This window comes from Hyperolius riggenbachi, chromosome 8 (assembly GCF_040937935.1).
Source record: "Hyperolius riggenbachi isolate aHypRig1 chromosome 8, aHypRig1.pri, whole genome shotgun sequence".
Lineage (NCBI taxonomy): Eukaryota > Metazoa > Chordata > Amphibia > Anura > Hyperoliidae > Hyperolius > Hyperolius riggenbachi.
The window spans coordinates 256,372,741-256,388,590 of NC_090653.1; the positions used below are offsets into that span (position 1 = coordinate 256,372,741).

The 15,850-nt window shown below is 45.1% G+C and overlaps 1 protein-coding gene across 5 annotated transcripts in view; it reads right to left on the reverse strand.

Annotated features, from left to right (window-relative positions):
- ZNF618 (zinc finger protein 618) overlaps positions 1-15,850 on the reverse strand; it is a 223,820-nt gene that overhangs the window by 87,672 nt on the left and 120,298 nt on the right. For 3 of the 5 annotated variants that reach the window (XM_068248672.1, XM_068248674.1, XM_068248671.1), the window contains exons 4-6: positions 10,618-10,695; positions 989-1,027; positions 466-507 (exon numbers count right to left, since the gene is read on the reverse strand). In XM_068248672.1, coding sequence (XP_068104773.1) covers positions 466-507; positions 989-1,027; positions 10,618-10,695 — 159 coding nt within the window. The remainder of the gene's footprint in view (positions 1-465; positions 508-988; positions 1,028-10,617; positions 10,696-15,850) is intronic. The other 2 variants (XM_068248675.1, XM_068248673.1) reach the window with 1 other exon arrangement.

Genomic DNA, 15,850 nt, shown 5'->3' on the forward strand with positions numbered 1-15,850 from the left:
TTAGAAGAAGTGTGTGTGGGGGGGGGGGGTGAATTTATTTTATATTATGCAGTGTTCTCCCCAGGCTCTTTTTGCCGGTTACTCCACCTGGCTAGTTTTGGTGAGCACCCGGCTGTCATCGGCTCACCACCTCATCTAGTGTAAGCAGAGTTGTGTAGGAAAGTGCCGGCCTTCCATTCTATCATCTCGCCCCACCCGGCTACTTTTTCATGCCACCCGGCTGGAAAAAAAATTCCGGGGAGATCACTGTTATGCAGAATGATACAGGAGAAGTTTGCACACCCCCAACATTGAGGTTAAAAACACTAAAAACACATGATGGACAAGAACAGAGCCAAGAACTATGGTAGACAGATCTCACTCATGAAGTCCCCAAAAGATACATGAAGCCTATGGGTGGTAGCCCACTACATGCCACCTGTAATAAATATTAACGTTGGCGTTCAAGGTCACGTTGATTCTCACCAGAGGGCGGCAGTATGCTCTGCAGGAGTGATGACATTTCTTCTGGAACACAAATAGGTTACATTTTGAAGCTAACTTTTTATTTTTTTAATCTTTGCATATACCACATACCAATCAAAAACATCAGGAAGTACATCCGGCTGGCCCTATTCCACATTACATATGCATGCAAGATTATTTGCACCTCGTTGAATATCTCTAGAGAGGTATCTAGCATCATCCACATGTATTTATACCGTAGTTTACAACTGCACTTGACAGAAGCGGTTTGCTCTACCGCTAGAGGACACGCTACAGACAATTTAGCAAACCACAAGTGAGGAATTACCCAGCATGCCATGGCAGGATTACCCAGCAGGCTCTAACGCCGTAATATGAAGTGGGGGATTGTAGATTGTGATGGGTTAATAAAAGCAAAGATATTATAGGTGTGTTATAGTACTGATTGCTCTGCGACCATATTAGTATCACTGGAAGCCTGGACCCAATGGTAGAGTATATATAAAACTTTAGCAATACTTACTTCCCTGTGATGCCCCCTCAACTGATGCAGCTTCATTATCTGAAACAGAAAAGGGATTTACTTTAAGTGGACCCAAATAAAAAAAAAAATTATACCAATCACATAAGGAATACATGTAACATTTTACTATTTAGACATCCTCATAATTCTGTCTTCTGTCTGGTGGAGTGTGCCTCCTTATGCTGGTTGGCATGCACTGTATCAATTGCCAGCCAGCCACTTCCTTCCTCCAGCCCCTCCCTCCTGGATATGCTTATTAGCTGTGGGAGTGTACAAGTATTTGTTTCCTATGGCACTGTGTGACCCTGAGCATGATTATCATTTTCAAGGGAAAAAAAAGATCCAGGAGGGGGACTCCTACATTTCTCCCCCTGGAACCCCCTCATTCCTTTCCTTTCGGGGGACTCCACCAGACAGGGAGATAGAGGCTTATCAGCTCCCAGCATGACTAGCATTGCACCTGGTGGTACCTTGCCTCGACCGCATGTCACCGGGGAGGGGCTACATGCATAAAGAAAAGATACCTTATTCTTAAAAATTTTAAGAAAATAATTTAAACACCCATAATTATAGGTAAAAAAGGTAGAGCAGTGGGAGTCAGGGCTAGAACCCACTAGATTTTTTGAGCGATTAGGGAGCGATTCAAAACGCTAGAGATTTCCCTAAAAGCTCAGCTAATGTTAATGGATGGGCCAAATTCCACTGGAGCGATTGCGATTACAAAAATCGCAAACACAGGACATGCAGCAATTTTGAGCGTCACCGGTTCTGCAATTTAAAGTATGTAAACGCTGGCGTAATCGCTCATGAATCTCTACACAGAGCGCTTTTGCTAGTGTTTTTAAATAACTGCACACCGTAAAAAAATTTAAATTAATTGAAAGGACCAATCAGAATTAAAAACGCTAATCTCAAATCGCTACACAACCGCTGGCAAACGCTTACACTTTTTAAAATCGCTACCAAAATCGCCATCAAAACGCTCATTAAAAATGCTAGCATTTGTGATTAGCGATAGCGTTTTGTAGTGGGTTCCAGGCCTAAATGTTAAAAGCACTAATGTTAAAAGGACTTTCACTTTAAAAGAAAAACAAACCAAGCAATAGTTGTAGCTCACAGACTAATTTACATAACTGCACCTACTAAACGTAGCAGGGGAGATAGAACAGCCAACCAGCTTCATTACTAGAAGCAACAATACCACCTCCCTTCCAGGGCTGTTAATAAAGAAATATATGAAATACACTCAGGGCTGGTGATATCGTTATTTATCTTCAAGAGATCTAAAATTAGATGGTTCATCATGGCCTGCTATCCTAAATAAGAACTAATTTTTAACTGGGTAGAGCAAGTGGCAATTTAAAACACTGAATTTGGTGGCAGTTCTTACCATGCTAAATTCTCCATTCAGAGTGATAGTGCTATGAAACGCAAATTTTATCTATGGTCTAAAGCATGGGTGTTGGACTCAATCACATAAGGGGCCAAAATATGGTCTAAGTCTTGGGCCAAATTGTTCATTAAGATTAAATATTTATTGAAGAGTTTCAAATTAAGTGGCGTAACCATAGCGAACATGGGAGAGCCTGGGAACTCGCTCCTCCCCCTTCTGCAGAGGAGCAGTTTAATACTTACCCGCTCCAGTGCTGCTTTGGTGTCTCCTCTATTCCTCCTGACAGACTCATGCTCTATGCTGCATACTTCTGAATCTAGAGTGGTCCGAAAGTAACTCCTTTATCCGTGTTTCATCATGTTTAATACATGACTCAATTTACAAATAAACTCAACTTACAAACAAACTCCCGTTACGGAACCTGTCTTTAAGTAAAAGGCCGTCTCTATTGCTGTATACTGCTGTGTAGCCCCTCCCTCCCAGTGATGTTAAGCCTAGGCTGATTCGCTCTACGCCCTTCTTCTCCCAGAGCATTCTGGGAGACCAGGTTTTTTTTCTGTTCGGCTCAGAGCACCCAACCATTCCTCAGGGACGCGAGTTGCCAGCAGTAAAGATGTCGCCGGCTGTCAGATTCCAGAATGTAAATCAGGGTGAGAAAAGATTTTACAAAAAAAACCACTGACTAAATGTATAAATTAATTTTGTTAAAATAAGCAATTTTATTCATTACTTTATTTTTACTACAATTCCTCTTTAATATAATGCTTTGCTGATCATTCTCATCTGACACAAGGGTATGAACTGTTTTAGCGCGTACATATAAAAACCATACATGAAAATTTAGGCGCAGGGTGAAGCTAAAAGATGACACACCCTGATCTAGCTTTTCTCCTGCTCTCATTCTTAATTATGCCCCTTACTGGTAACCTAACAATTAATTTCCCCAAGTAATTATGCCATTTTTATCCTAATTTGTGCTCCGGCTATTGCCAGCGACCTAATTAGTCAGTGAGCACCGTTATAGTCATAATTCGCATTATGGCCTATAACAGCGCCCAAATAAGCGGTCTTGCTTCAAGGGTGTCAACAGTCTGTTGGCCCAAGTTGCCCATTTTAACCTTCTTGGTGGTTATCACGAGTCAGGCTCGGGGTGGGAAAAACAAGCAAGGAGCCGTACCCTCGAGTGTGCCTCGTGGTAGCCGCCGGCAGGACTGTGCAGACCACAGTGGGCGTTTTCACTTGCCTCCCGGGGGATCCAGACACCGGCAGCTGTTCTCCTTCCTGTCCGAGTCCTTGCATCCCTCAGATTAGATCGCCGTTTGTCGTCATGATGACAGACGGCGATCTCACTGCAGGGTTAGAGAGGATGGAGGGAGAACTGAAATGATGGATCCCAGGGAGGTGAGTGAGTGATGGGGCTGCTGCAGATCTCTCTGCGGTGTGATTTTATTTCCCCCGGTTGTAGGGTCTAAAAGCCTACAAAAAAATTGCACCACTCTTAGACCCTAAAATCCGGAAAAAATCAGACCGCCATGTGGGGTTAAACTGGCGAGAAACGGCGAAACCTGTGGTCGGGCGTGATACACGGTGTACAGCAGAGAGCGGTGTAAGGCATCGGTGGAGAAAAGAGTTTTCATCCTGCGTCTGAAGGCGCAGATCTTTAACATTTATATTAGAGGAGTTTGAAGATAATCTTTTTGATGTCGCGAGGTCCATTAATAATCTAAGAGATTCCAATAAATTGTCTGCCTTATCCTGATGAATCCTCAGCCAGTATCTGCACGTCTAATTACAATATCTCTCAACCCATTAGTTTTTCTCGCCTTTTTATCTAGTTATTGGGAGACAGGATTTAATTACACATTTTAATCACCGTATACTGCGTGCCACATAAAAATTAAAAGGGAGAAGAAGGAAAAAAAAAGAAAAGAATAGAACAAAGAAAAACGCTACCTACAGTTTTCTGCACTGTGCTGAGCCCGCAAGTGTAATCAGTTTTTAATTTTATTCATATTAAATCTGAAACTCTCCAGCCTAACTAACATTTAACCTCATAACTAGCTATTCCCTGTTTTGGAGATGAACGCTAATATCTGCAGAGTACAATTTCGGCATCTGTAAACTTCCTCGATACTTGAATATAAACCTGAACACTACTGAAATGCCAGCTATGAAATAGCACCTTCTGCTGAAGAATATATACAGATACAGTAGAGTCCTGGTTATCCAGAACTCAACTAACCAGCAGTCTCAACCAACCAGCTCAAATTGCTGGCAGTCCTCACAGTGGTGAAGGACAGCTTCTTAGACTGTAGAATGGTTTTGGTGATTCTTGTTGGAATCAAGAACACCTAAATAAGAGGTAGGAAGAGACCAGAAGTCCAATGGTGCAGTATCGTTAGGTGTATGGGGGAACAAAGGTGTGTTTTTCGTTCTCTCTCTCTCTCTCTCTCTCTTTTTCTCTTTCAGGGTGTGTTGTAGTCCCAGCAACCACCATATAAGCCTGAAAGAAATTAACCATTCCCGCTCGGTGATCCAGGTCCTGCCAGATACTGGACAGTCGCTCTCCTGTAGATCAGTATACTTTCCAGATAACTAAAAAAGCTATTACCTCCAAAAGGGGTAGCATGTAGGTGCCCAAAAATATGTTTTCTGCTGATAAAAATATATAAGAGAGAGGTAATCACTTATCTCTCCAAAAGATACAAATACCAGTTCAGGGCCTGTTTCCACTACACACGCATTCTGGATGCAGTAAAACTGACTTCAATGAATACCTATGGCAAGGTTTCCACTAAATGCGATTTTTCTGCATCGGTCCTTGGCCTTCTACTGTTGCCCCCCTACTGTTCTCCCTATACACATGCTCCATTGGCAACGTCATCTTCTCCATGGGTTTTAACTATTATCTGTATGCAGATGACACCCAGATCTACCTCCACATCCATGACCTATCCACCACTACAATGGACAAGGTCTCCTCCTGCCTATTAGCCATCTCCTCCTGGATGTCTGCTAGGTTCCTGAAACTAAATCTGGACAAAACTGAATTTAAGATCTTCCCACCCCGGCCATCCCTGAACCTCCCAGATGTGCATGTCACTGTTAACAACTCTACCATTCGCCCTACCTCTCAAGCCCGCTGTTTGGGTGTCACCCTGGACTCCGCACTCTCCTTCACTTCCCACATCCAAAGCCTCACAAAGTCCTGCAACTTTCACCTTTGTAACATCTGTAAGATTCGCCCTTTCCTGACCTCTGCCACCACCAAACTCCTCATCCATGCCCTCATAATTTCCCGCCTTGACTACTGCAATGCCCTGCTGTCTGGTCTCCCTATGACCTGAACAGCCCCACTGCAGTCCATCATGAATGCGGCATGAATTGTCCACTCCTCCCATCGCTCCCCCACGGCGGACCCCCTCCTTGAATCCCTCCACTGGCTTCCTATCCAGTCCAGAATCAGATTCAAGATACTGTGTCTGACCTACAAATCTGTCCACAAAATCTGCCTAACCTACATTTCCGATCTTACTCAGAGGTACACACCTAGCCGCTCACTCCGCTCTTCCAATGAACTTCTTACTCTGGCCTACCACCCCTCACAAGTGCTCTAAACCCAGAGCTGATCCCCTACCTCCCGTGTCCTTACCTCTCCCTCTAGATTGTAAGCCTTTGGGCAGGGTCCTCCTCCTTATGTCTTCTACCTGATCATGCACCTCCATTACTGTGAACCCATGCTATGCATTTGAGTGAACTGGACTTTCCTAATCTCCACGCTCCCCTCCAGTGACTGACTAAGCATTACCTTGTACTCATACTGTGCTGTGTGATCTGGTTTTCTTGTATTCCTGTATTGGCATATTGCTGTATGTCACCCCTAAATATTGTCTGTAACCTAAACTAATGTTCAGCACTGCGTAATATGTTGGCACTTTATAAATACAATAAATCAAATAAATCAAATACTGAATGCAGAAAAACTGACTCCAATGAATACCGATGGGTCTGTTTCCTCTACACTCCCCGCAGGGCTATTATGTATGTACTCACGACTCCGTACATACATAACAGCCCTGCGGGGAGTGTAGATTCTTATGAGATACTCAAGCATCAATCTGTGGCACATAACAGGCTGGGTTCACACTAAGTGATGAAGTATGCTTTGGCCCTGCGAACCTGGACTTATTGGAGGTGCCATAACAGCGTAAGCTGTAGGAGAAATGGTGATGCACAACATAAGTTCAGTGTTGCACACGAGGAGTCACAAGAATTGATTTAACCACTTCAGGGTTCTGCGTACGCTTAACTACGCCCCTGAATCCTGAAGTGGATTGCACATGTCAGTTCACGGAGGGTGTCTCCGTAAACACCCTGCGAGCCACCGATCTCGGCTCGCAGGGTAAATGTAAACATGCGGGGAAGATCTTCCCCGGTGTTTACATATATACGGCGCTGCTGCGCAGCAGCGCCGTAGAGGAGAACGGCGATCCCCGGCCTCTGATTGGCCGGGGATCGCCGGCATCTGATAGGCCAAAGCCTATCCTATCCGGCACAGGACGGCTTTCCGTCCTGCGCCGCACACAGGGGACGGGAGAGGGAGGGAAGGAGGCAGAGGGAGGACTAGTTCTGCGGAGGGGGGCTTTGAGGAGCCCCCCCCCGCTAGGCACAGCAGCGCGGCGGCGATCAGACCCCCCCAGCAGGACATCCCCCTAGTGGGGGAAAAAAAGGGGGGGGGAGGGGGAGTCTGATCGCCCTGCCTGATTTCTGATCTGTGCTGCGGGCTGAAGATCCCCCGCAGCACAGATCAGCCAAACCACCCGGAATCCGGAAGTGGTTAAAGCACTATAATCATAAGAGCCAATCTACAAGATATGCAGTTTTTTGTATGACCAACGGTGCTTGCAGCTGCTTTTTTGAGGCCTCATAGGTGTGCGTCGGTGGTGGGTCCACATACAGTCAGACCATATTGGTGGCAGATACGATTGGCATAGGCTGTTGCTGGGTGATCGTTTTATGCAATAACCTAATGGTGACTGGTGGAATATTGTGAGAAGGAGCGCTCCCTCCTGTTTCTTTCTGTTTTTAACATTTTAATAGGGTTTACCAAGCTGCTGTCCCACTGCAATATTTGTACCAATAAAGTTTTTTTCTAGAAGCACATGCAGGGCCACTTGGCTTTATTTTTCTATTGAATCTTACCTTACCAAGTAGGCCATCCTTTTTGAATAGTGCTTATTAGAAGGCGAGTCTGCTCGCATTTTTAATTTTCAATTTATATAGCGGCTTGTAAGTGCTCCAGGCCAGTTTATTTTAGCACTTTTTTACATTTCTTTTCTGTTACAATTGTTTGCTACTAATTAGTACTGCTGTAATGTGTATTTATGGCCATTTGTCACTAGGCGGCAGTGTGAGACAATCGCAGAGGACTTCTGCTTTCAGTTTCTATATCCTCTGCTAGCAGAGAGACATCAAAGCATTCCAAGAAAAGCAGCACAAGTTCTGCCAGTTAAGGCACGTACACATGTCTGATTCCTTCGGGGTGGCCGTTCTGCCGACAGTTTCCCCGTGTGTACAGTCTGTCAGCAGGCTGATAAGGCTGGTTTTGACTGATCCGCCAAGACTGTACACACAGGCAAACTTTAATCGCGCATGCGCCGTACTGCCACGCTGGCCGCCGTGATGACGCGAGGCGGCCGGCGTGTGATGTCAGCCGCGTCATACGTGGAAGAAGGAGCCCGACACTCAGCCGAGTGTCGCCCGGGCTGCCGCCGTCCACCCATTCCGGAGCGGGGCCTAGGAGAGGAGCCAGGACGCCGTCGTGGGACCTCCCGACCAGCGCTGGACTAAAGAAAGCCCCCGGTGAGTACTATTCTACTTTTTAAGTAGAGCTCGGAGTCCCTTTAAAGTCAAAAGCAGTGCACTATCTCATACGAGATAATTCCTTTGAAGCTGCCAATGGGTTAGAAAGGCAAATTATTATCAGCGTGTAATAGTTACGTGACACGTTGCATATGTAGAAACTACACATTCCTGAGGTGGAATTATGGTAATGTGATCAGTTTGGCTGGAGGCTCAGAGTGGTGGAAAGAGGGACTAGAGACGCTGGTGTGGTGGTGGAATGAGTGTTTCAGGTGGATAAGTACAGTAGGGGAAATTGGGAAATCCATAACTAGAACGTCTCACAGCTGGAGCAGATGGTAGAATCCAATGTACGGTACTGCTGTGATGGTGTTCATAGTCATCTGGATTGGATGCATTCCATAGAATATAGTCTATGGAAGACACATCAGCATCATCAGATTATTGTGCAGGTTGGATCTCTCCATTGGCTACCTATTACCCAAAGGATCCCGGTTTAACGCCTCAATGATCATACAAAGCGTTACAAAAGATCTCACGCTTTGTCAAGTTGTCCTCCTCGCACCTCCAGAACTTTTACTCCTCTCAGGGCCTGAGCCCACTGCTGCAGTTTTAAAAACGCATAGAAACGCATGCGTTTTTAAAGCATTTTGAAAGCGTTATAATGGGTTTGAACGCGTTAAAGCGCATTTACACACGTTTTAAAATGCTTAAAAAATGCATGCGTTTTTAAAAACGCAGCAGTGGGCTCAGGCACTCAGAAGACCCTCTATATTTATATTACTAATTTCTCTATGTAGGCTTTATTCACCTTATATTCTGCCCACAATATGCTGTTAAGAGTCCTCTCAGCTACATTTAAAGCACACAGGAACTGAGAGGATTATGGAGGCTGACATATTTATTTCCTTTTAAACAATGGAGATTACCTAGCTGTCCTGCTGATGCTCTGCTGCGAATACATTTAGCCATAGAGCCTGAACATGCATACAGATCTGACTGGATTAGCTTATGCAACAGGAGATGGCAGCACTCTATATCAGTCCATACAATAAACAATGATGGAGACTTCAGATTGGGTTTCTCCCCCTACGTGTAGTGACTCACCAGTTGTGGCCAATTGGGCCCGATATCACCTCTGGGGTATATGGCCACCCCACTGCCTTCTCCGGCAATCTCAGTCACCTCTGTGGGTAACAAAATAGAGCCTCCATCACGTGAAAAGTATCTCAAAAAAACTTTATTAAAAAGTTACGGTGTCGTACACCTTTAAAAACAGCGTGTTCCCCAACTTGTTACGAGTACAGTGACAAATGGTCACTAAAAAGGATCCCAAGATGAGTAAAGCTATGCGTGGGGCGAACTGTAAAAAGAGGCGGTCCCGCCACGCTTTGGTATCCAAAATCGCCGCCATGCAACTTCAAAGTTCAACGTGTAACGCCAAGCCGCGTCCAGCTCGCGTCACGTAATATGTTCGTTGCTCCGTAGCTACGCCCTACGCGTTACATTGCCTTTACAACTTCTCAGGGGCTCTGATGAGTTGCTAAGGCAACGTAGGGCGGAGCTACAAACATTACGTGACGCGAGCTGGACGTGGCTTGGCGTTACATGTTGAACTTTGAAGTTGCATGGCGGCGATTTTGGATACCAAAGCGCGGCGGGACCACCTCTTTTTACAGTTCGCCCCATGCATAGCTTTACTCATCTTGGTGTCCTTTTTAGTGACCATTTGTCACTGTACTTGTAACGAGTTGGGGAACATGCTGTTTTTAAAGGTGTACGACACCGTAACTTTTTAATAAAGTTTTTTTGAGATGGAGGCTCTATTTTGTTACCCACAGAGGACACAGAGGTGACGGAGATTGCCGGAGAAGGCAGTGGGGTGGCCATATACTCCAGAGGCGATATCGGGCCCGATTGGCCACATCTGGTGAGTCACTACACGTAGGGGGGAACCCAATCTGAAGTCTCCATCATTGTTTCTTGTATGGACTGATATAGAGCGCTGCCATCTCCTGTTGCATAGACTAATTAAGATTTAACACATATCTCAGTGGAGTGCACCGAAAGAGACATATGGTGTATTCAGTTCAATCATTCTCTATATCATAAGGATAATAACATTAGTGTTGTTGATATTCCATTGAGCCCTGTATACTGTTGTTTTGAATTGACTGGATTAGCTGCCTGCTTGTTTCAGGTGTGTGATTCATACACTTCTGCTGCCCAGGAGATCAGCAGGACAGCCAGGCAACTGGTATTGTTTAAATAGAAATAAATATGACAGCCACCATATCCCTCTTACTTCAGGTATCCTTTAACAAGGCAAAACAGAAATATGAAACAAGGAATATATCACAGAAAGTTGAATTACCTATGTGCGCTCGGACATGGGTCTGGAAGCAGTTATAGTACTTGTATTTCTTTCTACAGATTCCACATTCATAAGATCCTGAAAAACAGAATTGAAAAACATTTTATTTCAGGCAGTTGTAGGTGGAGTCGTTAAAGAGGAAATTGAATGTATATAACTTAACCCCCTTGGCGGTATGATTCTTTCCAAATTTTAGGGTCTAATAGCGGTGCATTTTTTGCATCCTTTCAGACCATAAAACCTGGAAAAAAATCATGCTGCTAGGGAGATCTGCACAGCCCCAGCAATCACTCACCTCCCTGGCTCCAGCGCTGCAATTAAGCCTTCATCCTCCGGGTGGCGCTGCAACTCTAAAGTGAGATTGCCGGCTGTTGTCATGACGACAGCCGGCAATCTCACTAACAGGAAGCAGAGCCCCTGAGGAGAGGAAGAAGAATGCCAGCCGCCATCGGGATCCCCGGGAGGTATGTAGAAACGCTCCCGCTGCGCGCATTGCTCTGCATACAGCCTCTGGCGGCTACCCCGAGCAGAGGTCTGGATCACCGCTCTTAGCTGCGGATTTCCACCCCGACCCAAGCTCGGGATAACCGCCAAGGAGGTTAATGAATAAAACTGCTTATTTTTACAATAGTCATTTACAAAGTATTTAATCAGCTTTTGCCTGTTATAAAATCTTACCTCACCCCAATTTACATTATTAAAATTAATCAGAGATGCCGGCATCTTTACTGCTGGAGAGCTGAGCCACTGTGGTATTCTCTTTCCCTCTCTTTAAAGAGAATATAACATGATTTCCCAGAGTGCTTTAGGGGAGAAGGCTGCGCAACAGCATAGCCTAGGCTAACAAGCAAAAGAAACTTGAAGGAAATGGCACCATTCATAATGACGTGTGCCAAGATCAGACGTAACAACTAATAATGAAAATAGTGGAAAGTGCAAACACACCAAAAATTATTAGCCCACAGGTAAGTAAACAGAGGGCCTATATATAGCTGCATCCAACCATATCCTAGTCTAATCATCACTAGGAGGGTGTGGTTACATACCAATATATACATATAAAAAGTGTTTCTAATGCTAACTAGGATACTGTAATTAATGTAAAAATTAGTATCTGGAAAGCTCCTGCAGAGAAGTGAGGTGTATTTCCCTTCTCAGTCTCCTGTCACCCTGAACTGCCCTCAGCCAATCAGTGAGAAGCAGATATGTGGGAGGGGAGAGAACAAGCTTCCCTCTCCTCTGCAATGTACCAAAGACAGCTAAGCTGACTGAGATAAGATTCATTTCAGCAGAAACATTTATGATTGTATTGGAATGCTTGCAATGCATGGTAAGTTTGTAGACTACATAATAAACACAGAGCAGTGGGTAAATGGAATTTCATTTTATGGCCGACAACTGCACTTTAAAGAGACTCAGGACAGAGCAACCTTATAATGTAGATAAGAGAATAACAGCCGTAAGGCTACCTAATGTTTATACAACAACCCTGCAAAAAAAGAGGGAATAGGGATAGAAAATGGTTCCAGCATGAAACAAAGTGAAGCAGAAAATGTAAGGCCCGGTTCACATTAGCGTTCCCTGTCTGGATTTTCCTGATCTGATCTGGACCGTATACTGTACAAACGGAACGTACGTTCCGCATAGCAATGCAAAGTCTATGCGGACGTTCACACGTGTCCGTTCCGTACAGTACGGAGCCGGACCGGATCCGGACTCCGGACACTTTTCCAACATGCGCTATTTTTGGGCTCCGGATCTCCGGCCCACGCACCCGGACCGGAGCCGGACCTGAGCCTGACAGCACCATCCGGAAATAGAAACCAATGGGAAACGGAAGGCACAGAACACACTGCCTACAAAAACCTGACGTTCTACCCCACTTCTTATGTGTATCCAAGCAGCCATTTCGGATGGGGACACATGGGCCAAGCATGTCTGGAGTGGAGCAGCAGTGACAGACGTGCTGGAGCTGTTTGGTAGAATGTCGGAGGTGGAGGTGAGGCCTAAACAGCGGAGGAACCTGATTCTACAGGTACACCAGGTGCACCTTCTGCTGACTCCAACATTTTTTTATTTAAATTTCACTATTTTATGCCCACGGATCCGCATGGCAGCCTGATGCATGCCTGATACAAACGGACCGGATCCGGATCAGAACCGTACGGTTCTGATCAGGATCAGGTCCTGATCCGACCAGGATCCGGTCCGTTTACTTGACAAAACGCAAGCGTGAACGGGGCCTAACTGTGTACAACCACATGACAAATGAGTACAATAGTTTCAAGTGTTTTCTTGGATTTCCTCCTTTAGGTAATGAGGCCACTGGCCATGCGTCTCAGAACAGGAAGTATAAATAGAATCTACTCTGGTACTGTACAGTTATTGTGGTTACAATTTAGTGCTGTCGTTGGAGGGAGCGATCCTCAGCTTCTGCTGGGGTAGACAAGGGGATGTGTAGTTCCCCAAAATAGTTTTACTAGAACATTTAAGGGCATGAAGATTGTTTGATTAAGTTTTGCATTATTTGTGCATACATTTGCATTTATGTTTAGTTTTGCATATATTTGCACCTGTAATTTAACACACGTGTGTTAAATGTTTCCCCAAATATAATTAAAAAAAATGAAAACTCGGAATGATCTGTTCTGCAGGGTAGAGGATCGGAATGCACCTTCAGGTGCAGCGGGGGAGGGGTGAGCTTGTTCACGTGGCTACTTTCCACCATCTATGGGCAGTCGGGAAGTGGTAGAGGACAACTGAAGGGAGAGGGATATGGAGGCTGCCATATTTAATTCCTTTTAAACAATACCAGTTACCTGGCAGCCCTGCTGATCTATTTTACTGCAGTAGTGTGTGAATCACACCAGAGACAAGCATGCAGCTAATCTTGTCAGACCTGACAATGGCCTCAATTCACTAAGCTTATCTCCTGTCTTTAATAACTCTTCTAGAGTGGTTACCATGGTGATAAGGCATGTAGTATTCAGGAAACATTTTACCTCAGACAAGCCTAAAGTTAACTCTTCTGTCTTTAAGTTAACTCTCCAATCCTTAAAATAACTCCAGAGTTAAAGACAGGCTGTTAATTAACTGCGTGTGAAAATAACTACAGAGGAGGTAAATTAACTACAGAGGAGGTAAATTAACTACAGAGGAGGTAACTTAAGGAATGAAGAGATAAGATAACTCACTGTGTGGAGGTAAGTTTTCTCTTGCCTTATTATCTAGAGCATGATCTTAGTGAATTGAGGCCAAGCTTTGGCCTCAATTCACGGAGCATTATCAAACGTTTATCAAACACTTTATCAAACGTTTGATAATTTACCTCATGGGTAAAATCTGCTTTTGAATTCACTAAGGTGTTATATATTTGTTGAACGTTTTATCGGTAAAACATTCAATAAATATATAACACCTTAGTGAATTTAAAATGAGATTTTACCCATGAGGTAAATTATCAAACGTTTGATAAAGTGTTTGATAAACGTTTGATAATGCTCCGTGAATTGAGGCCTTTAGTCAGAAACATATGATCTGCATAAGTATAAGAGGCAGAGGATCATAAATATGGCAACTTCCATATCACTCTCTCTTTAGTTATCCTTTAACCCTCCTGGCGGTTTATGAAAATCCGCCTGGGGGCAGCAAAGCCGTTTTTTTTTATTTGTTTTTTTTCATGTAGCGAGACGGGCGGGATGACGTCACCGTCAAAGGGGACTCCGATCCACCCCACAGCGCTGCCTGGCACTGATTGGCCAGGCAGCGCACGGGTTCTGGGGGGGGGGGGGGGGGCGGCTGCAGCGCGACGGTTAGCGGCGAATCGGCGGCGATCGGATTGCTCACGCAGCTAGCAAAGTGCTAGCTGCGTGTAGCAAAAAAAAAATGTATGCAAATCGGCCCAGCGGGGCCTGAGCGGTGCCTTCCGGTGGCATAGCCCGAGCTCAGCTCGGGCTTACCGCCAGGAAGGTTAAGACATAGTTCCCCAACCCTGTCCTCAAGGCCCACCAACAGTACATGTTTTGCAGAAAACCACACACAGGCGAGGTAATTAGTGTCTCTGCAGAGCTGATTAAAGGATACGTCCAGGCAAAACAAAAATCCACTTACCTGGGCCTTCCTCACCAGGTCGGCTTTCCGGGTCAGCTTCTTGTGCGCTCCACTACATGGGTCATGTGGTAGCGCTGACGTCATCAGGACTGTACTGCACAGGCGCAGTAGTTCTGCACCTGCACAGTACCGTCTTGATGACGTCAGCGCGACCACGTGACCCGTGCAGTGGAGCGCACAAGAAGCCGACCTGGTTAGGTCAGCATTTGCTGAGGAGACCGGGAGCCACCGGAGCTGCGGCGGGCGCACGGGGCGGCTGCCAGGGGCTGGAGGAGACCCAAGGTAAGTGGATTTTTTTTTTGTCTGGATGTATCCTTTAAAGGGAAACTGAAGAGAGAGGTATATGGAGGCTGCCATGTTTATTTCCTTTTAAGCAATACCAGTTGCCTGGCAGCCCTGCTGATCCTCTGCCTCTAATACTATTAGCCATAGCCCCTGAACAAGCATGCAGTAGATCAGGTGTTTCAGACTTTAAAGACAAATCTGACAAGACTAGCTGCATGCTTGTTTCTGGTGTTATTCAGATACTACTGCAGAGAAATAGACCAGCAGGGCTGCCAGGCAACTGGTATTGATTAAAAGGAAATAAATATGGCAGCCTCCGTATACCTCTTACTTCAGTTCCCCTTTAACTACCTTTGTGGATTTCCACAAAACATGCAATGTTGGTGGGCCCTGAGAACAGGGTTGGGGAACACTGCAGAAAGGGGGTATCAGCTACTGACTGGGATGAAGTTCAATCCTTGGTTTAAGTTCCTCTTTAAACTAAAGAACCAGAAAAATACTGGTTACTTAAAAGCAATGTTGATGTTCGGTAAATAAGCCTAAATACCAGGCATTTTTAAATGTATATGTGTGACTACACTCTGATCGTATCCTCATTACCTGTTGAGACACAGGCATTTAGACAATGCCAGGCATTTCAGCCTTGTTCACATAGATATTTCAAAATGTTTAAAAATGTCTTGCACAGCTTCGGCAAGCATTTCGAGGCCTGAGGACTCAGGCACGAACAATGCTGGCTGGATGCATCACTGGGTCACGTGACTGACTTTTCCAAAGGGGCTTTCTCAGGAACAGCGGCATCAAATAAGAAAACTGTGCGAGCAATGGTATAGTAATA